We start from the raw sequence: 26,704 nt of genomic DNA, 5'->3' as shown, positions 1-26,704 counted from the left end.
TGACCACGCCCTGGAGTTCCACCGCCAGACTCGAAGGGAAGGGCCCTGGCTGGGGTTCAGGGGGGCCCTTCATGGTTTCTTGCATCGGGGCCCTGAAGGTTCTAGTTACGCCACTGGTTGCAGTGCATATCCTGGTGTGATATGATCCAATGACGTGCTGGAATCCTTGAGGACTGCCCATAGGTGAATTGCCAGCAGTTCTTTGTACACTTTACAATGCAATGTATTAATTTTTATTGCTTGAATTATTTTTATTATTATGAATGGGGCCTCATGTCTAAGTTTTGTCTAAGGCCTCACAAAGCCTAGAGCCGCCTCTGATAGCACGTTATCTCCTCCGATTCCGCAGCATGGCTGGTTGCCGAACGGCCGTTCAGAAACGAACTGAAAAGCACGAAATGAAAAACGTGAAAAGAAAAGTGCGAATCAACACTCAAACTTCTACTAACACCAAACCAACCAAAGGGGCTGAAAAACCATGTAGTACGTCACTACGTTCGTAATTGTTGGCCAACAATTGTGTGGCTGTGTGTATGCAAGACAAGTTTGGGCCAACGCCCTTCGGACAAAAGTCCACAGTTTTGTTGGGAAACAATCTGATTGTGTGTACGAGACTTAAAGGTGTATCTACTGGTTCTACGCTGATCATAGCTTGATGTTCAATGGAGATATCTTCAGAATCACAGCAGGTTTGCAAAAACAGCACTGTAGTATTTTGCTGCAAAAAAAAGAGCGTCAAATGAAAAATTGTTTCGTTTAGGGTTACAGTTGGTTTTGCAATTGTTTTTTCCTAGAAGGTAGTTAAAGTATAACTAAGGAAAAACATTATTTTTTGGAGAGGAATTAGAACCCCTTTCATTTATCACTGTCTGTGCCCCCGTTAAGGAGATTCACTCTCTCTATTTGTCCTGTTTGTCAATGAAAGTGAAAGTATGTCCCCAGAAAAGTATCCAAGGGGAAATCTTCCAATGGGGACACTAGGTCTGGTGACCTAGGGGTCCCCAAGGAATTCCATTAATTAGCAGGGATTTCCTCTCACTTCCTGTTTAGCTATGGGACAGGAAGTGAAGAGAAATATCTGCAATTGGACACAGATGGTAGGAAAAAAAATTGACAGGGGTTATAACCCTCCCTTACTCTATCCAAAATGGAAAAAAAAAAAAAAAGAAGCTTTGCCTGTAGCTCTACTTTAATGCACAAACAATTCATGCTTGCATCCTTATATTCTTATACACAAGGGGAAGGGGAGGATTAATAAAATAAAGTCTCTCAACTGGAGAAAATGAAACAAGGCATATTTCCCACCTATGCTACCTTCCAGACTGCAGGTGTGAACGCTCTGGTTTTACAGGACATTTTTATTTTAATATTTTTGGGGTGTGCATTTAATATTGTGAATATTGTGATGCTGAAAACATACAGACCCCCTCACATTTTTGTAAATGTTTTATTATATCTTTTCATGTGACAACACTGAAGAAATTACACTTTGCTGCAATGTAAAGTAGTGAGTATACAGCTTGTATAACAGGGTAAATTTGCTGTCCTCAAAATAACTCAACACACAGCCATTAATGTCTAAACCAGTGGCAACAAAAGTGAGTACAACCCTAAGTGAAAATGTCCAAATTGGGCCCAAAGTGTCAATATTTTGCGTGGCCACCTTTATTTTCCAGAACTGCCTTAACCCTCTTGGGCATGGAGTTCACCAGAGCTTCACAGGTTGTCACTGGAGTCCTCTTCCACTCCTCCATGATGACATCACAGAGCTGGTGGATGTTAGAGACATTGTGCTCCTCCACCTTCCATTTTAGGAGGCCCCACAGATGTTCAATAGGGTTTAGGTCTGGAGACACACTTGGCCAGTCCATCACCTTTACCCTCAGCTTCTTTAGCAAGGCAGTGGTCGTCTTGGAGGTGTGTTTGGGGTCATTATCATGTTGGAATACTGCCCTGCAGCGCAGTCTCTGAAGGGGGGGATAATGCTCTGCTTCAGTATGTCGCAGTACATGTTGGCATTCATGGTTCCCTCAATGAACTGTAGCTCCCCAGTGCCAGCAGCACTAATGCAACCCCAGACCATGACACTCCCACCACCATGCTTCACTGTAGGCAAGACACACTTGTCTTTGTACTCTTCACCTGGTTGCCGCCACACACACTTGACACCATCTGAACCAAATACGTTTATCTTGGTCTCATCAGACCATAGGACATGGTCTTCAGCAAACTGCAGTCTTTCATGTGCATCATCTTTAGAAGAGGCTTCCTTCTGGGATGACAGCCATGCAGACCAATTTGGTGCAGTGTGCATCATATGGTCTGAGCACTGACGGGCTGACCCCCCCACCCCTTCAACCTCTGCAGCAATTCTGGAAGCACTCATACGTCTATTTCCCAAAGACAGCCTCTGGATAGGACACTGAGCATCTGCACTCAGCTTCTTTGGTCAACCAGAACGAGGCCTGTTCTGAGTGGAACCTGTCCTGTTAAACAACTGTATGGTCTTGGCCACCGTGCTACAGCTCAAGGTTTCAGGGTCTTGGCAATCTTCTTATAGCCTAGACCATCTTTATGTAGAGCAACAATTCTTCTTTCAGATCCTCAGAGTTCTCTGCTATGAGGTGCCACGTTGAACTTCCAGTGACCAGTATGAGTGAGTGAGAGCAATAAAACCAAATTTAACACACCTGCTCCCCATTCACACCTGAGACCTTGTAACACTAACGAGTCACATGACACCGGGGAGGGAAAATGGCTAACTGGGCCCAATTTGGAACTTTTGTTGCCAGCGGTTTGGACATTAATGGCTGTGTGTTGAGTTATTTTGAGGGGACTGAAAATGTACACTGTTATACAAGCTGTACACTCACTACTTTACATTGTAGCAAAGTGTAATTTCTTCAGTGTTGTCACATGAAAAGATATAATAAATTATTTACAAACATGTAAGGGGTGTACTCACTTTTGTGAGATATGGTAAGTTGCCATCGACTCTGGGGTTGATTTACTAAAACTGAAGAGTGCAAAATCTGGTGCAGCTCTGCGTTAAAACCAACTTCCATTTTTTTTTTTGTCAAAGTTTAATTGAAAAAGCTTCAGTTAGAGTTGATTGGCTACCATACACAGCTGCACCAATTTTTGCCCTCTTCCGAATTGAGTAAATTTTAGCCTTAGTATATGACTGGACATGACTTTAAATACATTTGGGTCTTAGTCTCCCCCCCCCCCCCCCAAGTAAAAATGCCACATGGTAAAAAAAGGGGGAAAAATGATATTTACTGTACCCCATAGCTACTGCAAGCAAGACTTATGGTGCTGACCAGGGGTGGACTGACAATACATGGGGCCCCCGGGCAATAGGAGATTATGGGGCCCCCAGGCAATCCAAGTTTATGGGGCCACACAGTATGCACAAACACACAGTATACAATTACATAGTATACACATACATGTACACACAGTATACACGGACATGTTTCTATTGGCTGAGAAGGTACTGGAGAGGTGGGGCAATCATAATCTTGGGATTTTTAGATCAAAAGAATGTCGGTAAGGGACATTTCAGAAACAGATTTAAAATGAACACAGATTTTTACATACTGTCCCTGGTTTTACTGAGGCTGGCAACCCTGATGGGGCCCCCTAGTGGCTCGGGGCCCTCGGGCAGTGCCCGAGTGGCCCAATGGTCAGTCCGCCCCTGGTGCTGACATGGGCCATCCAGAGAAGGTTGAGGATCCCAGGATGTTCTTACATAAGTACACAAGCATCTTGTTAACCATTGGGTTCCTCAGTGCTCACAAGATCTTGGTGGATGGCCCTTGATATCACCCCCACCTAGGTGCCATAAGCGAAAAAGTGTGGTGTATGGCATGTATACTTAAGTGAAGTTAGTTTTTTTCAAAATCATACTTAGCTCCCCCGCTGGCTGCCAATCGCTTCATTCTCAGAGCTCTGTGAGCAGAGAGCCGATGACTGTTAGTCACCAGCTCTCTGCTCTGCCCAACCCCATGCATCAGTGAAGCCCAGGGCTGTGGAGCGGGTGGCAGTGGCTCGCTGAGAGACTGAGCCAAGTGCCAGTCTAGGGTTGTAGATGGATCCTGACTGTTGCGATCTTGATGTCAGCCGACAACGGACTTCAGCCCGCTGTCTGCTGAAAACAAGTCACAGGAGTGCAGAACAAACAGCACTGCTGTGATTCACAGGAGAAGTATAGTAGTATAGTATAGTATAGTATAGTACAGTATTGTATAGTATAAGCTTTGGCTGGACTTCTCTTTTTAAGTTGTTTTCCGCAGGGGTGGATTTCTTTGTTTTGGTTTCATGCAAGCCTTTTATATGGGAAGTGGCGGTCTAACTAATAAGCACACCTTGCATTTCAATGCAAGTTTCACTTTAAAAACCTCTTCTAAGCATTGTAATACTGATTAATGTAAAACGAAAACTATGAATTAAAACCACGGTTGCAAAATAAAGTGCGTAATTCACAAACCCACCTGGCTTTTTCTTTACGACTAAAACTCCAGTACAAACCACCAATATAACTAGAAGGACACCTCCTGCGAGAGCTATGCCAGCAATGAACCCCATGTTCAGGATTCCTATATGATCAGGAACTGCAGAACAGAATGATACAATGGTAATCAGAAGAGACTGTAATACTAAAGGCAAGATAGAATTAAAATCAAGAAAAACAATCAAAGCAATTACACGAACATTAAATAAGAGGAAATATGATTTTAAATGGTGCCCTATTTGTATCTTGGTGTGCTTTGTGTATTTCTTCCAGATCTGTGCAGTATTTCAGTGTGAGACTCCCTCTGTGCAGGAGCTTCCTGTAATAAAGACCAGTCATTGCTTCTCTTTCTCCTTGTGCACGGTGACTGGTCTTGTCTCCGCCCCCTCCTGTAGCTATACCTTATGTAGCACCGATACTCCTAACGAGAATGCGATATGTATTTAAATTTAGTTTTTGATAAAAACTATAATAAGTTTTAGGGTTAATTGTGCTAAATTGTACTTTGGCATCAGTTTGGCTGGCTGGTCATAGGTGGGGTTGTACACCTGTGGGAGGCTTTAGAATGCAGTCTGGTTGGACGCATTGGGTACCAATCTTCATCTCGGAGCCAATCAGTGGGCGCGTTTGTCTCCCTGCGTAATCTGGGAGAAGGTACTTAAGATGCCGAAGCCATGTGGTTCTGGGTTCCGGTCCAGAAGTTGTTGCTGACTCCGTGGTCCTGGTCCTCCTGACCAGCCCCCAGGGGCCCTCATGGCCTGGGGTGCGGATCCATCAGTTTCCGAGCCTCAGAACTGGCTAGTTCGAGGCTCAGTAACTGGAAGGAGGATTCTAAGGTGTTCCGGTGCCGTCTCGGGTTTGGAGAGGCCCAGCAACTCTACACGCGACCAGGGGATGACTCTTCAGTGAGAGAGCCACGCACAAGGCTGGCTGCTCGGTAAGAGCCTGGAAGCTGAGCTGCCATGGACATTGACTGAATCCCCAATTCTTACTGTATCGCCGGACTGGCTGAAAGATTCTGGTACAGTAATAAAGGCTCCTACTTTTATCCTTACAGTTATAACTAAGTTTCCAACAAAGTCTGTGAGAGAGACTTTGAAAAGTTAGAATTGCCTGTTGGCTGCTAAACCCAAACTTAAAGTGGTTGTAAACCCTTACAACACACTTTAACCTACAGGTAAGCCTAGAATAAGGCTTACCTGTAGGTGCTGCAAATATCTCCTAAACCTACATGGTTACACCTTTAACACCCACATACCACGTGTATGCATCTATGGGGAGCAGAGGTTTCTGTACTGACAGTGTGCTCTCTACTGTAAAGTTGCTATCCATTGCATTTTCTAGCAAGCAATAAAATATCTTGGAACATTCCCAAAAAGCTGCTAAACTCCAGGATCTCATTTGATTCTAGATGGATTGACAGTGGCTGAAGGATCATGGTGTACCTGGAAAGTACCCGTCAATAACTACAGTATATTGAAACCATCACCAGGATGAACATTTGGGCCCTTTAGCCTATTAAGGTTATATTGTATCTTCAAAATAGTTTCTGCATGTATTTTCTTAACATAGCACATGGTGTGATTTTTAGTACCTTCTCAAGGCATTTTATACACCTTGAACTTTATCGTTGGTTTTTGCACTGCTTAATGGAAAGTCTGATGTCTTGTGATATAACTGGTTTCATTATTTTACAAGCTGGTTATAACTGGAGTGTGGCAATATTGAACCTTGAAGATTAGAGGTCACTGTTTTCTCATAATGGAAGCTTTGATAATAGGTGTATTAGTATATGGGCAAAAGTTTGTAGACCCTGGACCATAACGCCTACTATATGGCTAAAAGTATGTGGACGCCCCTCCAAAATATTGAGTTCAGTTGTTTCCAGCCAAGGATACGGTTAAAGTGGTTGTAAACCTCCTACATGAAATATGAACAAAGCATTTCATTCTTTAGTGAGTGTTTGTTTCAATCCAGAGCACCAAGCATAATTTCTGTCTGCTGTGGTCACAACCTTTTCTGACACTTCTGACACACGCCGTGTACACACGACTGAACTTTCCGGCAGACTAGGTCCGATGGGATCAGCCCGTCGGACAATCCGATCATGTGTGGGCTAGTCCGACTGTTTTTTATAAAAAAAAAAAAAAAAAAATCAGACAGACCTTGAAATAGAACATGTTTCAAATCTATTCAAGGACTCCAGTCCGATGGACAAAAAAAACAAAAAACTGGAAAACTGTTCGTCTGAGAGCTAGTCCGATGGACCAAATACAATGCAAGGGCAGCTATTGGCTACTGGTATTGAACTTCCTTGTTTAACCCCGTCTTACTTCATCACGTTCAAAACGAATGGACTTCTCGAACAGAACTTAGTCCGTTCGTGTGTGGCCAAGACCGTTCGTTCACAAAGTCTGTCAGACCTCCGCCGAAAGTCCATCCAGAAGACCGCTGGACCTCGTCTGTCAAAAAGTCTGGTCGTGTGTACGTGGCATAAGAGAAAAATAGAGACGAAAGGGCCTCTCAGAGTTCTCCTCATTGATTTAACTTCAGCTCCCCACCCCCTGCTTTTCAGAGCTGAGAGATTCTGTACTTTGAATGGATTTCAGGGACAGACAGGCCTAGATAAACAGGTACAACTTATGTAGGGGGATTTGTTTAATCTCTGTGTATCACCTGAGGCTAGCCACTTCACGGGGTGTATGTAAGGGTTTACAACCACTTTAATGCTCTGTAATACAAAGACATTTAAAACAATTGTTTCCTTACAATCTGGTGGCAGGGAATAAAGTTATTTTGTCCTTTTTTTCGGAATCTCTGTCAAGGATTTTTTTCTGTTCCAGCATGACTGTGCTCCTGTGCATAAATCTAGCTCTATAAAGACATGACTTGATGAGTTTGGTGTGGAGCAACTCAAGTGGCCTACACAAAACCCTGACCTTAACTCTATTGAACACCTTTGGGGTGAAGTGGTTTGCCGACAGCAAGTCAGGTCTTATCATCCAACCCGACCTCACAAATGCTTTTTTGGCTGAGTGGACACAAATTACAACAGGTACACTCCAAGATTTTGTGGAAAACCTTCGAATAGGAGCAGAGGCTCCTATAGCCACAAAGGTGGAGCGGGGCAATTTGATATTAATGCCCATGGATTTGGAATAGGATATCCAATAAGCTCATATAAAGTAGGTGTGATGATTAGGTGTTCACAAACATTTGGTCAAATTATGTACTTTAGGGAACATTTACAATAAGTATAAAGTTGTTATGTAAAACGCTCACCTATTTTCCCTATTAGAGTCTCCTCCAGACTGCTGTGGTCCACATGACAGGAGTAAGTGTTGGCTTCCTGGGTTGGCACTTCCACACTGACTCTGATCTGATAGGTGCCATCAGAATGGGGTAGAATTGGAGTCATTTCATATGAAGGAACATGATCTGTCCCATTCCTCACCCACTTCACATCCACAGGTCGGGGGTGAAATCCGTACACCAGGCACTGAAGTCTCGCAGTTCCACTGAATTCCTGACTTGTGATCTTTAACTTTGGAACAACTGAAAGGTACAAAGAACATACATTATATTATATTAGCTATATATATATAAGCTGATGATTCATTAGGCATAATTCATAGGATGTTTTATGTGACTGGCATCCAACTTTAGTGATGACTCCCTAAGAAGGTGTTCAGTTAAGCAGTCTGAGTACTGCACTGACTTACTGCTGCCCTAAAATCACTCACCTACCCACAAGCAATGTCCAAATGACCAGCATTCATGTTTTCAATCTTTTTTTGTACATTTTATAGTGTCCAGGCGAGAAAGAGATAGGGTTTACATGATACCAGTGGTGGTGCATCCATAAGGGGTGCATGGGCGCCGCTCCCTCTCTCCTGGCACCTCTCCATCATCACAGATACATAGATACATAGTTACATAGTTAGTCAGGTTGAATAAAGACACCAGTCCATCCTGTTCAACCTGAGTGAGGTGTCCACAATTGTCCCTATCCCTGTACATTGCATACTCACATCGGTGCCTTCCCTGAAGGAGCCCACAACATGCATTGCATGAATCTATCTATGGTTGACGCTGACACCCCCTATTCAGGTGCCTGGCACCTTTTTGGGCGCCGGGCACCTGAATTACAGCAGATGTAATGTTTTTTGGAAGCACCTGATTAGAGCCATATGCTCTAATAGGCACCCAAAAAAAGGTGAACAGCAGGCACAATGATGTGTGTTCACTGTTCACTCAGAGTTTGTTAGCAAAGCAAAGGAATTCACTTTGCTAACACTGAACCACCTCTCAGCCAATCAGGTGCTTGGGTCTGTTACCTGATTGTCTGAAACGTCAGGCGCTGTGATTGGACGCCTGATAGAGAGGACGGAAGAAGACATGGAGGATGTGCAGGACACCACCGCTGACCCGCTGCGAGACAGGTAAGTGCCGGGTAGCATTTGATGGGGCAGAGTAGCGGCAATTGATTGGCACACTGGTAGCCATTAATGGGCACAGTAGCGGCAATTGATGGGCACACTGGCAGCAATTGATAGGTACAGTAGCTGCATTTGGCACAGTGGCACCAATTTATGGGTACAATGGCTGTGTTTGGCACAGTGGCTGCGTTTGATGGGCACAGTGGCTTCAATTAATTTTTTTTTATTTTCAGTTTGTTTGCGCTCCCCCAAAAATGTATCCTCTCCAGGCAAAGACCCTTTGAGAAGGACTGCTTAAATATTTACCTCCTTCCCAGCCCTCATCACTGGCAATAAACCTTCTAGTGACTGACCACAATAAAATAACCATTAATAACTCACTACATTATTTCTTCTTTCTCTGTCTACTGGATAACACTCCTCAGCAACAGGTAGAAGCAAATCATACTTTGAACTTAAGGGAAACTCAATGAATGCAGAAAACGTTAACAAGCAGAGCTCAGACTGACTACAGCCTAGCTGCAAACACTAACTAAATGAAAACTAGCAGTACTCCGACTTTGGCAGGCCTCTTACACAACTGTTGTCATAAACAATTATGTAGCACCCTCTACTTTAGGTAGGTGCTAGAAGTAGGTTTTTGTAAGTGCAGGTAAGCTGGGCCTGTTTGTTTTGATCTGTGGGGCTGGAAGTGGGTCAGAGTAGGCTGGTGACTCATAGATGGCATCATCTTTCAGTTACCTCCCTTCTGCTAATAGAAGATTCTAGAAGGAAGGAGGGGAAGAGAGGAGGAGCTGTCTTGTGTGTTCTAAGGAGCCCTGACCAATCTCCAACCTGGACTAACAGGAGGCAGGCCTCTTTAAATACCCAGAGTCAGCCCAGCTGGGGAGGAGTTGTCGGTGTGGAAGAAGCTGGAGATGGAGCACTAGGTTGTCGGGGCCTTGGAGGCACTCCCCAGTCTGGGGGGGGGGGGAACCTTGAGCCTGGGGGGGTTCGGTGCAAGTTAGAGAGACTATGATGTCATGGGCAGTGAAGTCGGGTAGCTGCAGTTAAGAGGGTTGGCAGGGCCTGAAGAGGACTGACTGCGAGCAGTAGTCCACCAAGTAGTAGTCAGCTAGCATTAAAGACTTTCCCATTTTTTGTTGCTACAAAAAAGGGGCCCATGGCCCTTGCCTGCAAATGGCAGTTGCTAAGGCCTGGCTGGAGCCAGAGTCAGGATTAACCATTTGCTAGCTGTACCAAAAAAAAAGTATTGTACAAGCGAGAGAGTAACAGTTTACAAATAAGTGTTGTGCTGGACGAGACTGGAACTCTAGAAGTGTAAATAGAGGTTCCACCTGATCATCTTATTGATTCCATAATTGATTCTGGGCATCCCATAATTTCCCTTACCCTATCCAAGTTCAAAATCCCTCAATAAAATACAAAACACACAGACTGTCCATTGTCTCAAGAGTGTTTGGGAAATGAATGCTGGGCTGGGCAGGGTGACAGGAGGACCACAATATCCAGCAGCCCCAACAGGGCTAAAAGCAGCTTACCAGAACAGTATGGGCTTATGGGCAGGTGAACAAAGCTATACTTGCCATTCACCTGTGTATTCCTTTAATAACAGTGAAATATTTTTTAGTTTAGTTAAATGATATCCTGTCACAGCTCTGTCCTCCAGCATCCCTTCAAAACCCTGCAAGATGTTCACTTTGTGACCGAGTGGCCTCCACACAGTTGCTACTTCAGAAATGTCCCAACTGAGCTCTTGGTCAAGACTTACTACTTGGCATCTGGATGTTTTTTTATTATTTTTATGTGATTTTTTAAGCTTCAGTAATAAATGACTACACTCTATCTGGTCCATTTTGGTATTTGGCTCCTTGCGCGAGCGCTTCTTCTCCATCTAGTGGCATTGTGAGCATTTCCAAATCTCCCCCAGTGGTGGGCTGCTGCTACTACAGTCAGAGGACCTCAGGTGGATGTATGGAGCTGGATGTTCATTGAATGAAGATAAAATTGTTAATTCTGGCAGCTAATGAGCTGGTGAGTGAGGTTTTACCCTCAGTTGTACATGGTGTCCACTTTTTTGGATGGTGGAAGCAATACATAGACTGTTCTGGAGTTAAAGTGGGAGTAAACACCAATGTATGATTTTAACCTATAGATTAACCTATAATAAGGCTTACCTATAGGTACTGTAAATATCTCTTAAATGTGCACTGTTTAGGAGATATTTTACTTTATATGTGCCGTGACATCATTGGCACATGCGTTCTGAAGGAACGGCCTACCCGTGTCATTTATTCAGAGACATTCTGTAAACAGTGACTCCTGCGCATGCCGTCATCGCCAGCTTGGCCATTCATATTGCCAAAGGCCGCAAACCCAGGAAAAAAGACCGGGTGAAGATACAAGCGCCTTCAGCAGTGAACAGCACTACGATAGATATAGATAGATAGATATACTTTATTGTTATTGTATACATACAACAATATTTTATTATGCAATGCATACTAGCACATTATGACTTAAACTGGCAAGGGGCAATTTTTTTTTCTTGGTGTGGTTAACCGCTTTAAAGGACTTTTTAGTTTTATTTATGCATTTTTTTGTGTGAGATTTTTACTTTCACATTTTTATGCACATCATTTATAGTGGATGTTTTAATTTATTTACTTCATTACTTATTTTGCTGTTGCTATATTAAGGTGCTGCACCTTTATTACATGTAAACTCAACTTCTAAAACCTCATATGTCTTTTATTATGTAAACTTCACACCCATATAATGCAGATAAAAGCTTATCAATTAAAACAGGCACAAGACATATTGGCAGGGGAAAAGAAGGTTGACGCGTTTCACACCGTCAGTTTTAACAAAACACGTAGCAAACGCGTGAAATGCATCAACATTTTTTTCCCTTGCCAATATATCTTGTGCCTGTTTTAGTGATGATTTTTTGAATTAAGAAGCTTTTATCTGCATTATATGGGTGTGCAGTTGTTCAATCTTCTTTCTTCACATGTAACCTGCAGAAATGACAGGGCATGCACCGCATGCATAGCTGGATTGCAGACACCATCATTGCCGGTTCACCTGGAGCAGTGGGATTTTTTTCACTACTCCACCACAGTGATGTGTGCCACATCCACTCACTTAAGAAACAAGCTCACCAGATGCTGTTGCATATGTTATATTGGAGAGCTGCTAATGAAAGCCAAACTCCATCCAGATACTAACTTGAATCTCCACATGTAGGGTTAAAGGGGAAGTCAGAGCCTCCAATAGTGTAAAAACACCTTACGGTAATTAATTTATTAGAAAGTAATGCACATACCTCATAAAAATATTAGTTCAATTATGCCTGGTAACGGCATGCTACAATTACACCATCCCTTCGTTTGCACTCCCACAGTCAACATTCTGGCATCAGAATACAGTTGCTGTCTAGCCATGCACCAACGTGTTTCGTCACTTGCGACTTCTTCATCGGGTGACAAATAAGTGAGATTTGCCAGACATGGAAGTGAATGGCAACAGCACCGGTGAGCTTGTTTCTTAAGAGAGCGGAAGTGGCGCAGTGGATTTGATTCAATATTTCTTGCATGAGGCTATAAGATATTAATCTCTCTCTCTATCTATATATCTATATCTATATATATATATATCTATATCTACACACACAGGCATACCCCACTTTTAAGTACACAATGTGGTGTATTTACTAAAGCTAGAAAGTGCAAAATTCAGGCTCACTGCTGCATAGAAACCAATGAGCTTCTAACCCCAGCTTGTTCAATTAAGCTTTGGTAATAAAACCTGCAAGGTCATTTGTTTCTATGCAGAAGTGAGCCTGACTTTGCACTTTCCAACTTTAGTAAAAGTGCACTTAAAAGTGGGGTATGCCTGTACATATATATATATATATATTTTTTTTTTCTATGGACACTATATACATTTATATATTTTGACTATTTTTACATGTCGATGTACTTTAGTGCGCCACTGATCAAGTATAACCTATAGAAGATCAGCCACACTGAGATACAACAAAGAATGAAAAAGGTAAAAACAAGTATTTTATTTGTAAAAAAAAAAAAAAAATCTCAATTGTTTACAATATGCAGTGCTTTAGAAAGTTCACCTATATACAACTATTTCACTTTGGAATTTAGACAGAAAGGTTTCCCATTTCAACTATCAAGAACTTACACAAACTGAACTGAAAAAAGTATTTTATGACTCTACAGTATAGTAAATATATAGTATAGTAATATATTGGATGGAAGTTGTTTAATGGTCAGTTTGATACTACCATAGATCTGCCTGCATCACAGTAGATACATCTCAGACTATTACACATTTTATTCTCACCTCTCTTCTCCAGCTCTTCTCTCCCATAGACAATGTACTTCTTGAGGGCACTTATGCAGTGTTCAGTAAGGTAGAATTTCACACCCTTACTGATGTCGCTATCACTGTTCCATCTCTGAGCGCTGATCTCTGCCTTCTGCATGCCGGGACTCCACAGCAAGGAGTTTATATGGAATATCAAGAAGTCTTTCCCATCAAAGCCATACCTATAATATGCACTGCTGATGTCCTCCTTATACATTTGACAGCCATAGCTAAGCTGAAGAGTGTGGAACCCTGTAAGGAGCATGAGTTAAAATGTAATATGTAAATGTAAGAAAATAACACTCCAACAATATACCAGATATGGTTAAAGGGATGACAGAGCATCAATACCGTTTTTTTTTTTCTTTATTTTCAACTGTGATCCAGCCAGTAATGCACTTCCTGTTGTAGGGTGTCTCCAGCCCACTAGAGGAGCAACAGAGACATTTTAGATAGCAGCATTGTCAGTTAGCAAACTGAATAGGGTGCCCACATGTCCCGGATTTCCCGGGATTGTCCCGCAATTCGCATTTGTGTCCTGTGTCCCGTGTCCCGGGCACCTTCATTCCGGGACAATACAGTGTCCTGGTATGAAATGAGGACACATAGCCACCCTAATAGAAGATTGGCAAACTGGCCGAGGGGAGCGAGGCCTTTACCCAGTGCTGCCCTGCGCTCCAAGTCCACCCACCTCCTCTCTCTCACTCTGGCCATGGCAGCAACACCCAGAGAGAGCAGCGAGAGCGTCTTCATTGTGTCTCCTCCACCTGACTGCCCAGCTTGGTCCAGGAAACAAAGACCGGCACTCAACCGCTCACCACACCAGACCAGTCCAGATTAAAAGGTGAGCAAATGGAACCTGATTGGAGCAGGTCAGGTGACAAGTCGGGGCACTGGGGCTGGGGACAGTACAGTAATAAATGAGGCTGACAAAGTGGAGCCTTGCCCTGGGGGGCAATAAAAAAATGAGACTGACAAGTTGGGGGAAAATAAAAAAAATGAGGCTGACAAGTGGAGGCAATAAAAAAAATTAAGCTGTCAAGTGGGGGGGGGGGGGATAAAAAAATGAGGCTGACAATTGGGGGGGGCAATAAAAAATGAGGCTGACAAGTGGGGTGTACTGAAAAAAAATACTGAAAAAAATGAGGCTGACAAGTGGGGGGGGGGGGGGGCAATAAAAAAAAATGAGGCAGACAAGTTGGGGCAATAAAATGAGGCTGACAAGTTGGGGCAATAAAAATTCTATATGTAGAGAATGTATACCCCCTGTCTAAACTGGTGACCACTGTTTTATTTTTCCAAAAATTGGCAAAAAAAGTATCAAAAATCATATTTTTTTGGGGCTGGCACGAGGACGTGCGCGCGTGCGGGGGGAGGGGGGGGGGGGGTCAGATTTCCCTGAATGCCAGTTTGGAAATGTGGTCACTCTAAAACTGAAGCTTTTAAAATGCCAGCTAACATTTTTTATTCATTAACAGCAACTGTTTTTTTCCCTTTTACATGAATAAAAAGAGCTGACCCCTGTCAGTGGTAAATGATTTTTCCATAGGTGTGCGCAGCCAACTGCATTAGGGTGTGCACCTCAAAGCTCAAGCACACATATGTGCTATGCTATGCATGAATCTATTCATGATACATATAGGGGGGTGGCTGGAGAGAGGGGTTATGCCCGTACACCCTTAATGGAAGCACCGCCACTGGTGCAGCCATTCAGAGGAGCGCTGTCATTTCTAAATACAGAAGCTGGGCTTCTGTATTTGGAAGTGACAGAGCTCCTCAGAGTGGAAAGCACAGAGCTAGTGCCAGAGTCCTGTGTGCATAGGCTTATTAGGGTGTGCCCAGGCACACTTGGCACACCCCATGTCTCAACCCTCTAATGGCCAGTTTTGCTGGATGGCTTGAAAAATTCAAAAATAAAATGACTGGACAGATCAACAGTGGAAAATAAAGGTAAAGAGCAATATACTACTGCATATCTAAGAATTAGCAATATAATAAATGTTTGTTTTGGGGTTTAATACAGCATTAAACACTATTTTAATATTGAAAATAACTGAAGGGTTCCATAACTTACTTCTTGTGTAGTTGAAGCGACTGGCCAGGATCATTAAGTTGTCTCTAAATACTTTCTCCCATCCTTTGCGCATAGATGTCTGCCTCTCCCAGTAATCATCGTCCTCGTTCTCCTCCATCCACGATGTCTTTGGAATGTTTACATGACTTTCACTGCTATACATATCGATCTCCTGATCATCCACATACCCGACTGTCTCAAAGTGATACCGGCCTTCCTCAGGGTAGTACAAGCCAGTGTGATAGTAACTGAGCATATGGTCATCTAAATAATGTTCAGAGTATTGTGATTATTTTATATATCTATTGAATACAAGTAGTCTCCAATTTTTTTACCTGCTCCTGGGCTAAAATTTTGAATTCACCATTAGGTATGATATTTAAATAGCTGTTCAATTTTTGTTTTCAATGTCTGCCTTTTCCCTCGGTGACAACCATCTTTTTTTTTTTTTTTTGCTTTCACAGTGGACATATATACTATTTTCCATTATTTAGTCTAATGGTGGCCATACATGCATTGATAAAAAACGATCAATGTTCGATTTGACAAAATGATCAAATCGATCAAAGATTATATACAGCAAAAGGCCAACAGCTAAAACTGATCATTTTTATTGACATAGTCAAACGAAAATAAGGAATTTCTCTGGCTGATGTTTCGCCGTTTGGCCTATTGCTAAATTTGATCATTGATCTCTTTGATCATTTTGTCAAATCGAACATCAATCAAGTATTATCTCTGCTTCTATGACCACTATAACAGATACCCCTCATACAGAGCCTGTTACTGCAATTCTCTGCGTTACCGTTAATAACCGATTTTTAAAACTTCTGTATGGGGACCTTTTGGAGATGATGTTAAAAAAGCTAAATTACATCTAATTGGACAAATGATGGCTTCATTCTATAAAGTTTAATTCTTACGTGACAATTGTTAAGCAAATCTGTTGCCTTTAAAAAAAATAATCTAAAAACAGTTACCCCTAAAATAAAACTCTTAATACATACTTCTCAAGTGAGTACATAGTTACATAGTTAGTAAGGTTGAATAAAGACACCAGTCAACCAGTTCACCCTGAGTGAGTGTCTACAACTGTCCCTATCCCTGTACATTGCACACTCACATCAGTCCCTACCCTCAAGGAGCCCACTGTGCCACCCAGTAGTAGGGTAGTGAATTTGAATGTGTTCTTTTTTAGAGCTTTGACCTCTAGGGCAGAATCTTACGCATCCAACACTTTTGGAGACATTGTCCCAAAAGTGGAACCTACGCTTATCTGTCCCCCCCTCTGGTGCCCCACTTTGCACCTTTTGGGGGAGCGGGTACCTGCTTTTGACAGGTACTTTGTCCCCACTTCCGTTGGACTTAGCAGTGGCAAGGTATGTCAGAAGTCTGGCCCCCTTTCTCCTCCCTCCTCCTTCCCCTGCTGTCGGGCCAGTAGGAGAGCGAATCACACTTTGCGCATGTGCAGTAGGGACCTGCCGTGAAGCCGCAAGCCTTCACTGCCAGGCACCCTTACCGGCAATGGCGATGGCAGCATCCATGTGTTTTTTTAAACCTTTTGTCTTTGTAATAATAGAGTTAATTCTATTCTATTTATTTTATATCATTTACTACTGCTGTCCAGTGTCTCACCAAGGGTGATAAATGGTCCCTCAGTTTAGTGGGTATGCATGCACATGCAGCATTAAGGAAGTATTTTAAGAGGGATTTACATCTTTTTTATGGTGAATGTGCTCAAGTATAGAAGAACCTGTGTTGAATTATTTTTCCAAGACTACTCCTGTCAGATGTAGATATTCTGATAATGATGTCCCAGTAAGGATGCAGATGGGGCTGTTTGTAGACATGTGTGATTAGTTTCGTACGAAACAAAAATTCGTACAAATTTCCGAAAATTCGTACATTCGCACGAATCCGAAATACAAATTTTTATGCATATGAATTCTGTACAAAATACGAAATTTTGTTTATGAATTTCGGATCCAAATTCATAACGAAAATTCGTAATCGTTACGAAAAATTAATGAACCTAAAAGTTAAAACCCCAGGAAGTCAGCACAGGGATGGTGGGAGCCCTATGGGAATTTCTGTGCTTATGAATTTCATACGAAATATGGATCCAAATTAACAGAATTGTGACTAGTGTTTTGTTCACCAATCAGAGGAAGTCAGCACAGCACAGGGATGGTGGTAACCCCTCATAATGGGCACAGTGGGTGTACAGACCTGGGGACTCAGCACAGGGATGGTGGGGACCCCTCATAATGATAAATTCATCATAACGAACTTTGTTATTTTAATGAAAAGTTTACGAATCTAACGGAAATTTGTATTTCGTACAAATCCGAATTGCATTTCGTACACGAATTTCGATTTTTTTTCTTTTGTACGGAATGAAACAAAACTAATTTTTTGATGGCGCCCATGTCTAGCTGTTAGCCACATTTAACTGAACTTATTTGTAATTTTGAAGGTGGATTTACCACTTATTGTCATCAACTAACTAGGTTCAAGAAATGCATTGCAACATACTGTATAATGCTGTTCTTTGCCATGACAATAAGACAACAATTTACACTTTCAGCCATATGTCTCAAACAATTACCACCCACCCCAGATCACACAACCCCACAGTGATACATTTGGGTAAATTAGAATAGGGTGATTTCACATCTCCCATTATGCTCTTTTACATTAATATGTACATTTCCTTAATGCTCTTTTATATTAATATTTGCCTTCACACATTTCCTTACACCATTGTGGTTGGACTCTGGTGACAGATTTGCCTGGGTGGGTATACTGTAAATACTGAGATATGTTCCTTTCGCTCATCTGAACCAAGGAAACTACTTTAACGAGTTATAAAACACCTTTCAAATTAAGCAAATCACACCAGTCTAGATTGGAGGCCTTTTTGTATTTGTATTGGTTATGGTTGACCTTTAGGTCCGGTTCACACTGAGGTAGCACGACTTAAAGCGTGACTGCTCAGGCGACCACTACGGCGACTTGCAAAATGACTTATGTATAGAAGTCAATGCAAGTCGCCTCAAGTCACCCCAAAAGTTGTACAGGAACCTTTTTCTAAGTCGGAGTGACTTGAGTCTAGGGATGAGCTTCGTGTTCGAGTCGAACACATGTTCGACTCGAACATCGGTCGTTCGTGCGTTCGCTGAATTCCGAACGTTTGGGCCGTTCGCGGCAAAATTCGTGTGGCCCACAATGCACTGCGATGGCGCAATGCATTGCTGTCTCACGATTGGCCAAGCATGCACTGTGACCCCGCATGCTTGGCCAATCGCAGCGTCAGTAGCGGGAAGAGCAATGGTTGGCCACAGGCATCCTGCCTGTGGCCAATAATAGCTCAGACTGTGTAGTGCACGCCCCACACTATATAAAGCTGCCTTTCAGGCGGCCTCGTGTAGTGTTTGTTAGCATCTGAAGCAGTGGGTGTTCTGTGTACCTTCAACACAGTTACACACCAATCGTTTTTGGCTGATTTACTATTTTGCTCTTGTGTAGTGGTTACTGTCTGTGCCCTGACCGCAGTATACACCACTATATTCACCTCACCTATATAGCTAGTGATCTAGCTTTAATAATAGAGCTTGCAGTCAGTAGTGTTAGTGCGTGCTGTCTGCGTGCTCTGTACCCAGTACATACCACTATATACACCTACATAGCTGTTCTCTATTTGAGCCCGATTGTCATTTGCTGGAGTTATTGGAAGTTGTGTGTGCCTCCAGCACAGCACAGTATACATCTGTATATACCCCTTTAACTCTGCTGTTTTCTTGTTATTGTCTGCGTGCCCTGACCGCAGTATACACCGTCATATTCACCTCACCTATATAGCTAGTGGTCCATCTTTAACAATAGAGCTTGCAGTCAGTAGTGTCACTCAGGAGATAGTGCGTGCTGTGTGCCTGCTCTGTACCCAGTACATACCGCTATTATCCACCTACATAGCTGTTCTCTATTTGGGCCCGATTGACATCTGCTGGAGTTATTGGAAGTTGTGTGTGCTTCCAGCACAGCACAGTATACATCTGTATATACCCCTTTAACTCTGCTGTTCTCTTGTTATTGTCTGCGTGCCCTGACCGCAGTATACACTGTGATATTCACATCACCTATATAGCTAGTGGTCCATCTTTAACAATAGAGCTTGCAGTCAGTAGTGTCACTCAGGAGATAGTGCGTGCTGTGTGCCTGCTCTGTACCCAGTACATACCGCTATTATCCACCTACATAGCTGTTCTCTATTTGGGCCCGATTGACATCTGCTGGAGTTATTGGAAGTTGTGTGTGCTTCCAGCACAGCACAGTATACATCTGTATATACCCCTTTAACTCTGCTGTTCTATAAAAAAGGCATCTGCAGGAGTTAGTGGGTGTTGTGTGCCTCCAGCACAATATAAACTACCCAACTACTGTTTTACCCAACTCCCTTCTGGCCATTACCATGTCTGGAAGGCCAGCAAGGAGAGGCAGACAGGCGCGAGCCGATAAAAGAGGGTAAGCAGGCTCTGTGTCTAGAGACAACAGTGCTGGTCGTGGACGCGGTGCATTGTCATCAGCACGTGGCCATGGGACATGCTTGTCCTTCTTTTCTGCAGCTGGACATGTTGAACCGCAACATGCCAACGACTTGGTAGAGTGGATGACCAAGCCCTCTTCATCCTCCTCATCCTCTCTCACCCAGTCTCAGGGTAGTAGAAAAGCAGCTGCCAACACATCGTCGTCCCTCCTCTCAATGTCATCATCAGTGACTCCTTCCCTAGACCCACCACGTCCTCCTGAGGAGTCTCCTGAACTCTTTGAGCACAGTGTTGGGTACATGCTCCAGGAGGATGCCCAGTGTTTGGTGGGCTCTGATGATGACACTCAGCTAGAGGAAGGCAGTAGCGTGAGCACAGAGAGAGGGGATGCTCAAGAAGGACAGCAATCTGGCAGTCATGTTCCCCAAGCTGCAGCATACTGCCAGGTTTGCTACAGCGATGAAGAGGGAGGGGATGATGAGGGCACTGACTCCACGTGGGTGCCTGGAAGGAGGGAGGAGGAGGAGGAGGAGGAGGAGGCACATGTCCAACGAGGCAGGATGCCCTTCGGGGGCCAGCTTAGGGGCAGCACACCGACTGAATCACACCGCAGAGCTCCGCCTGCGCAGAGCACTTCCTCTGCGCAGAGCGCTTCCTCTGCGCGTTATTCTAAAAGTTCTTTGGTGTGGGCCTTTTTTGAGATGAGTGCATCAGATCGCACCGCTGCTATTTGCAACATATGTCTCAAGCGTATCTCACGTGGCCAAAACATCAGCCGCTTGGGCACCACATGCTTGACCAGACATATGTTGACCTGCCATGCAGCTCGTTGGCAAGCATACCTCAAAGACCCACACCAAAGAATAAAGCGGACCTCTCCTTGCTCCTCATCAGCTGGCATCTCCAACCCCACTAGACCTTCAGTCCTCTCTGAAACCTGCTCTGAGAGGAATGAAGGTGTAGAATTAGGTGTGTCACAGCCAAGTGCTTCCGGGAACTCTGCTAGTGGTACATCCACGTCTGATTATAGCAGACAAATGTCCCTGCCCCAGCTGCTGGACCGGCGGAAGAAATTTACTCCCACCCATCCACATGCCCAGCGGTTGAATGCTAGCTTGGCTAAATTGCTAGCACTTCAACTGCTGCCTTTTCAGTTGGTAGACTCGGCCCCCTTCCGTGAGTTTGTACAATGTGCGGTTCCTCAGTGGCAGGTCCCCAAACGCCACTTTTTCTCACGGAAGGCAATTCCGGCTCTCTACCGGCATGTGGAAGGCAATGTCCTTGCCTCGCTGGACAGGGCGGTCAGCGGTAAGGTGCATATTACCGCTGACTCATGGTCCAGCAGGCATGGACAGGGACGTTACCTGTCTTTCACGGCCCATTGGGTCACTCTTCTGGCTGCTGGGAAGGATGCAGGACAAGGTGCAGTAGTATTGAGGGTTGTTCCGCCACCACGCCTCCAAAATGCTACTATTGGTTGTGACACACCTCTCTCCTCCACCCCCTCCTCTTCTTCTTCCTCCATGGCCTCTTCCAGTGCTCTGTCCTCAGAACCAGCGGTGCTCCGTAGGCGTTGCAGGGGCTACGCAAGTACGCAGGCAAAACGATGCCATGCCGTGCTTGCGCTGGTTTGTTTGGGGGACAGGAGCCACACTGGGGCGGATGTTTTGTCAGCTCTGCAGGGGCAGGCCGAGAGGTGGTTGACGCCACGACAGCTTAAGCCAGGAATGGTGGTTTGCGACAATGGCACCAACCTCCTCTCCGCCCTCCGACAGGGACAACTGACCCATGTGCCCTGTGTAGCTCACGTCCTTAACCTGGTGGTGCAGCGGTTCTTGGGCAGGTACCCCGGCTTACAGGATGTCCTGAAACAGGCCAGGAGAGTCTGTGTGCATTTCCGCCGATCATTTAATGCCTGTGCTCGGCTGGCTGAGCTCCAAAAGGAGTTGAACCTGCCCAAGAACCGCCTTATATGTGACATGCCCACCAGATGGAACTCAACATTGGCCATGCTGCAGCGGCTGCACACGCAGCAGAGGGCCATCAATGAGTACCTGTGCGACTACGGCACCAGGACAGGGTCAGGAGAGCTTGGTTTTTTCTCACCACGCCAGTGGGGCATGATCAGGGATGCATGCACTGTCCTGTCACCGTTTGAGGAGGCCACAAGGATGGTGAGCAGTGACAGTGCATGCATCAGTGACACTATACCTCTTGTCCACCTCTTGGAGCATACGCTGCGTGGAATAATGGACAGGGCACTTGAGGCAGAACAGAGGCAGGAAGAGGAGGACTTCCTTGCCTCTCAAGGCCCCCTTTATCCAGACAGTGTTCCTGCTGTGCCACCCATCACACAGGAAGAGGGTGAGGAGGAGGAAGAGGAGGAGGAGGATGATTGTGTCAGCATGGAGGTGGAGGCTGGCACTCAGCATCAGCAGCAGCAGTCTTATAGGGATGATTTACAGTCCCAAGAAACACGTGGACTTGTACGTGGCTGGGAGGAGGTAGCTGCGGATCATGTTGTCCTTAGTGACCCAGAGGACTCCGGACCGAATGCCTCAGCTAACCTACGCTGCATGGCCTCCCTGATCCTGCAAAGCCTGCGGAAGGATCCTCGTATTCTTCGGATCAAGGAGAGGGACCATTACTGGCTGGCCACTCTCCTTGATCCACGGTACAAGGGTAAGGTTGCCGACCTTATCTTGCCATCGCAGAGGGAGCAGAGGATGAGACATCTCCGGGAGGCCTTGCAGAAAGCTCTGTGCAACGCGTTCCCAGAGACTGGGAGGTCACAAACTCCTGGTCCTGGACAACGTGTTGCTGAGGCATCAGTCAGAAGGAGCGGTGGAGAAGGTGGCCGTCTGACTGATGCTTTCAGACAATTTTTTAGTCCGCAGCCCCAAGGTATGATTGGTTCCAGCACCCATCGCCAGCGTCTAATTTACATGGTGCAGGAATACCTAGGGGCAAGGTCAGACTTGGACACCTTTCCCACTGAAAATCCTCTGGCTTACTGGGTCTTGAGGATGGATCACTGGCCAGAGCTTGCACAGTATGCAATTGAGCTACTGGCCTGTCCTGCATCCAGCGTTCTTTCGGAACGCACCTTCAGTGCTGCTGGTGGCTTCGTTACCGATCACAGGGTGCGCCTGTCCACCGAATCAGTTGATCGACTGACCTTCATCAAGATGAATCAGTCTTGGATCACCCACAGCTACCAAGCACCTGAAGCTGATGTAACCGAATAATTTTTTTTGAAATACCACATCCCTTCAAGACTGCCTATGCTGATGCTGAGTGACTGTCCTGTTATGTTGATTGTCTATCCTCTTCCTCCTCCGCTGATATGTTGGAAGAACATTTTTGGTTCTGGGTGATGCCAGCAGCCCAATTTTTCTGCCCCTGTTTAACAGGGGCGTTTAAGTAAAATTTTTGATGCAATGCTTTGCAGCAGGGCTAATTCCTGCAAAAAAACTAGAGTATATGGCAGAGGTTGCAGTGTGATGGCACCAGTGCCTAAGGCCCAATTTTTCTGCCCCTGTTTAACAGGGGCGTTTAAGTACAATTTTTGATGCAATGCTTTGCAGCAGGGCTAATTCCTGCAAAAAAACTAGAGTATATGGCAGAGGTTGCAGTGTCGTGGCACCAGCACCAGTGCCTAAGGCCCAATTTTTCTGCCCCTGTTTAACAGGGACATGTAATTACAATTCTTGATATAATATTTCACAGGAGGGCCCCTTCCTGTGCCCACCCAGAGTAACTGTGAGGACTTATAGTGTTGTGGCACCAGCACCACAACCACCAAAGGTCAATTTTTCTACCACTGTTCAACAATGGCATGTAATTACAATTCTTGATATAATCGTTCACAGCAGGGCGCTCCAGCGGCCACCAAGAGTCACTTTGAGGGCTTACAATGTTGTTGCAAAACCAACACCTTGTTCCGCCATTTCTGCAGAGCATATAGGGCAGGCCCCTACTTTCAAACATCCAATTTACAAACATCTCCTACTTGCAAACGGAAGGAGACAACAGCAAGTGAGATGAAAAAAGATGGACGACAAAACAAATTATACAGGGGTGATAACCCTTCCCTATGTTTTCCAAAAAGCTTAAAAATAGTTTTTTTGACTGGAGCTACACTTTAAAAATGTACCAGTTGAAAATTACAAACAGATTCAACTTAACACAACAAACCTACACAGTCCCTGTCTTGTTTGCACCGCCTGTATACTGCTGTTCTGAGTATATAGGGCCTGGGGGCAACACGTATTTCCTTTTTTTATTGTGGGTACAGGGTTCCCCTTAATATGCGTACAAGACCCAAATAGGCTGGTAATGGGCAGGGAGGGCTACCCATGCCATTTTTCTGAATGATTTTCAACCATATTGCAGGAACCAGATATAACATTAAAACCGCAAGCAGTTTTAAATGGTGTTATTTCCGCTTAATGTCATTTTGTGCAGGGACTGTTGTAAACACGGGAAACACGTGGCACTTCACAGGCATACTACAGACACCCCCCAGGCACCATATTTAAAGGAATATTTCACTTTTTTTTTTCACTTTAATCGTCATTAAAATCAGTGCTCCCGCTAAAACGGTAGTTTTTAAAACTTTTTTTTGCAGTGACCCATGTCCCCTGAGGCAGGAGGCAGGTCGCCAAACCCTTTTTAGGACACTATCTTGCATATTAGCCATTAAAATTAGCACTTTCCAATTCGAACGTTCGAGTCCCATAGACTTCAATGGGGTTCTAACGTTCGTACCGAACGCGGGGGTCGTTCGCAAGTTCTGGTGCGAACCGAACCGGGGGGTGTTCGGCTCATCCCTACTTGAGTCACTCCGATTAGAGCGGTTCCATTGCACAGAGCAGGACACGACTTGTCAGGTGCCTGACGAGTCGCCTCTGTGTGAACCGGCTCTGAAGGGAACTCATTTAAAGGATAAGTACACTTTAAAACAACGTAAACTTATCCCTCTTAACCCTGACCTGCCCCTTCACATATATTCATTCTTACTTAGAGTCAATGGCCCAGGCCTCCAGTGTTTGTTTAAATCTAGCACATCAAGTATTGATGTCCTGGCAATGCCTTTGGATTATAGCCACAAAGTTTTCTATGGGGCTGTATCCCTAAATTGGAGACAAAGGGGGATGGTGAGAAACAGTTCCATAGAAGTAGCACAGGCACAACCAGTATATAAAACAAACATGGGTGGCCAATGGACCAATGGTAAGTATGCTTCTGTGAAAGTGAAGGGTGGGTTAACTTATGTTAAAGGGGCAAAAGGGATAAGTGCACTTTGTTTTAAAATGCACTTGGTCTTTAACATTGAGTATAAGGGAAGCATTTCTATCAAGTTTTTTTTATAAAGGTCAACAACAAAAAAAAATTAAGAAAATACTTTTCTTAAAGGAATCAATAATGCTATAAATGATCTCCTTCCAATGGGCCAAGGTTACCTTTAGGGTAACAGTATAGTAGTGTTGATTTTCCATAAAATTATTGATCAAGAGCAAATATTTTGAATGCACTTTATATAGCAGAATATTTGCATAATGTATGTCATGTATAAAATACAGTAAATGTTAACATACCACAAAATGTGACGGGTAGGAAGAGGGAGAGACACAGGAACATAATGCCCCTTTTGTTCCAGGGTGATGTGGTCTTCTTGTTCTCTGCCTTCTCTGCCTCCTGATATATGCTCAAAAGTCCTAGAATGGGAAGTTCTGTACAGTTAATATAGTTACAGATACAGATACAGTTAATATAGTACATATACTATATTACCAAAAGTATTGGGACACCTGCCTTTACACGCACATGAACTTTAATGGCATCCTTGTCTTAGTCCATAGGGTTCAATATTGAGTTGATCCACCCTTTGCAGCTATAACAGCTTCAACTCTTCTGGAAAGTCTGTCCACAAGGTTTAGGAGATGTGTCTATAGGAGCGTCAAGAGCTTGGGCGTTAATTCATTTCAATAGCCAGAATAAGAATTTATTCTTGCCATTGAAATGTATTAACACCAAAGCGTTAAACGTTCTTAGTTGCGTTCATACGCGTTTAGCTGAGTCAAGCGTTTTTTCTGCCAAAACTCTGGTGCTTCTGGACACACTGGCAGTGTTTGTGAAAACAGCTGGCACTAAACGCTGCTAAAAGCCTATGTGTGCATGGACACATAGGCTAGCATGCAGGGGAATTTAGAGGCAGGAAAAAAAAAAAAGCCCAACGCCCCTAGAAGCAGCTGCAACAAAGGTCCAGTGTGCATGAGGCCTAACATGGAGAATAGTGATGGCCGAACGGTTCGCCCGGCGGTCGTTTCGCGGCGAATTTCCGACATTCGCGGTCCGCACGTTCGAACGCCTTTTTCCGTCGTTCGCCGCGGCGGACTTACGTGTTTAATGTATACAAGAACTTTAACCTTTGGTGACACGTTTATCATGTGATACAGGACAGCCAATTGAGACATGACAGCACATGGACACTTGTACATTCCCCCTAACCTATAAATACACCCGATCCGGTGGCCATTTTACATTCTTTCTTCTGTTACGATAGGGACAGGTTCCTGTGTGGAGTAGGGAGAGATAAACCACTAGCTATTTGGTACACAAAAGTTCTTTTCAGGACTGGTATAGGTGTTAGGTGTTGATAGGTTTGCTGTGCTGCTGATTCTTGCAGCAGCCTGAGTGTCTTTTGTTAGTTTAGAGAAAGGGAAAGGACGGTGTA

General features: G+C 44.3%; 1 protein-coding gene across 1 annotated transcript; it reads right to left on the bottom strand.

The window, feature by feature from the left end:
- LOC143983976 (major histocompatibility complex class I-related protein 1-like) lies at nucleotides 1-25,679 on the bottom strand. The gene is made up of 6 exons (XM_077484194.1): nucleotides 25,566-25,679; nucleotides 15,419-15,682; nucleotides 13,321-13,596; nucleotides 7,799-8,071; nucleotides 4,497-4,616; nucleotides 1-718 (listed from the first exon to the last, which is right to left on the bottom strand). Exons 1-6 carry the CDS (start codon nucleotides 25,606-25,608, stop codon nucleotides 681-683), a joined length of 1,014 nt encoding a protein of 337 aa, XP_077340320.1. The 5' UTR covers nucleotides 25,609-25,679; the 3' UTR covers nucleotides 1-680.
- Between the last annotated feature and the right edge of the window lie 1,025 nt (nucleotides 25,680-26,704).

Source organism: Lithobates pipiens, unplaced genomic scaffold, assembly GCF_037356315.1.
Source record: "Lithobates pipiens isolate NorthernLeopardFrog02 unplaced genomic scaffold, aLitPip1_a1.2 Scaffold_1, whole genome shotgun sequence".
In the NCBI taxonomy this organism is placed as follows: domain Eukaryota; kingdom Metazoa; phylum Chordata; class Amphibia; order Anura; family Ranidae; genus Lithobates; species Lithobates pipiens.
This window is presented reverse-complemented; position numbering and strand designations above follow the sequence as displayed.

What these genes read in the sequence shown, in the direction of transcription:
- LOC143983976 (XM_077484194.1), bottom strand. Translation starts at nt 25,608, where the DNA reads ATGTTCCTGTGTCTCTCCCTCTTCCTACCCGTCACATTTTGTG. An exon ending in GACTCTAATAGGGAAAATAG is followed by an intron (nt 4,617 to 7,798) that starts GTGAGCGTTTTA and finishes TCTGTTCTGCAG; the next exon opens with TTCCTGATCATATAGGAATC. An exon ending in AGTCGTAAAGAAAAAGCCAG is followed by an intron (nt 719 to 4,496) that starts GTGGGTTTGTGA and finishes TTTTTTTTGCAG; the next exon opens with CAAAATACTACAGTGCTGTT.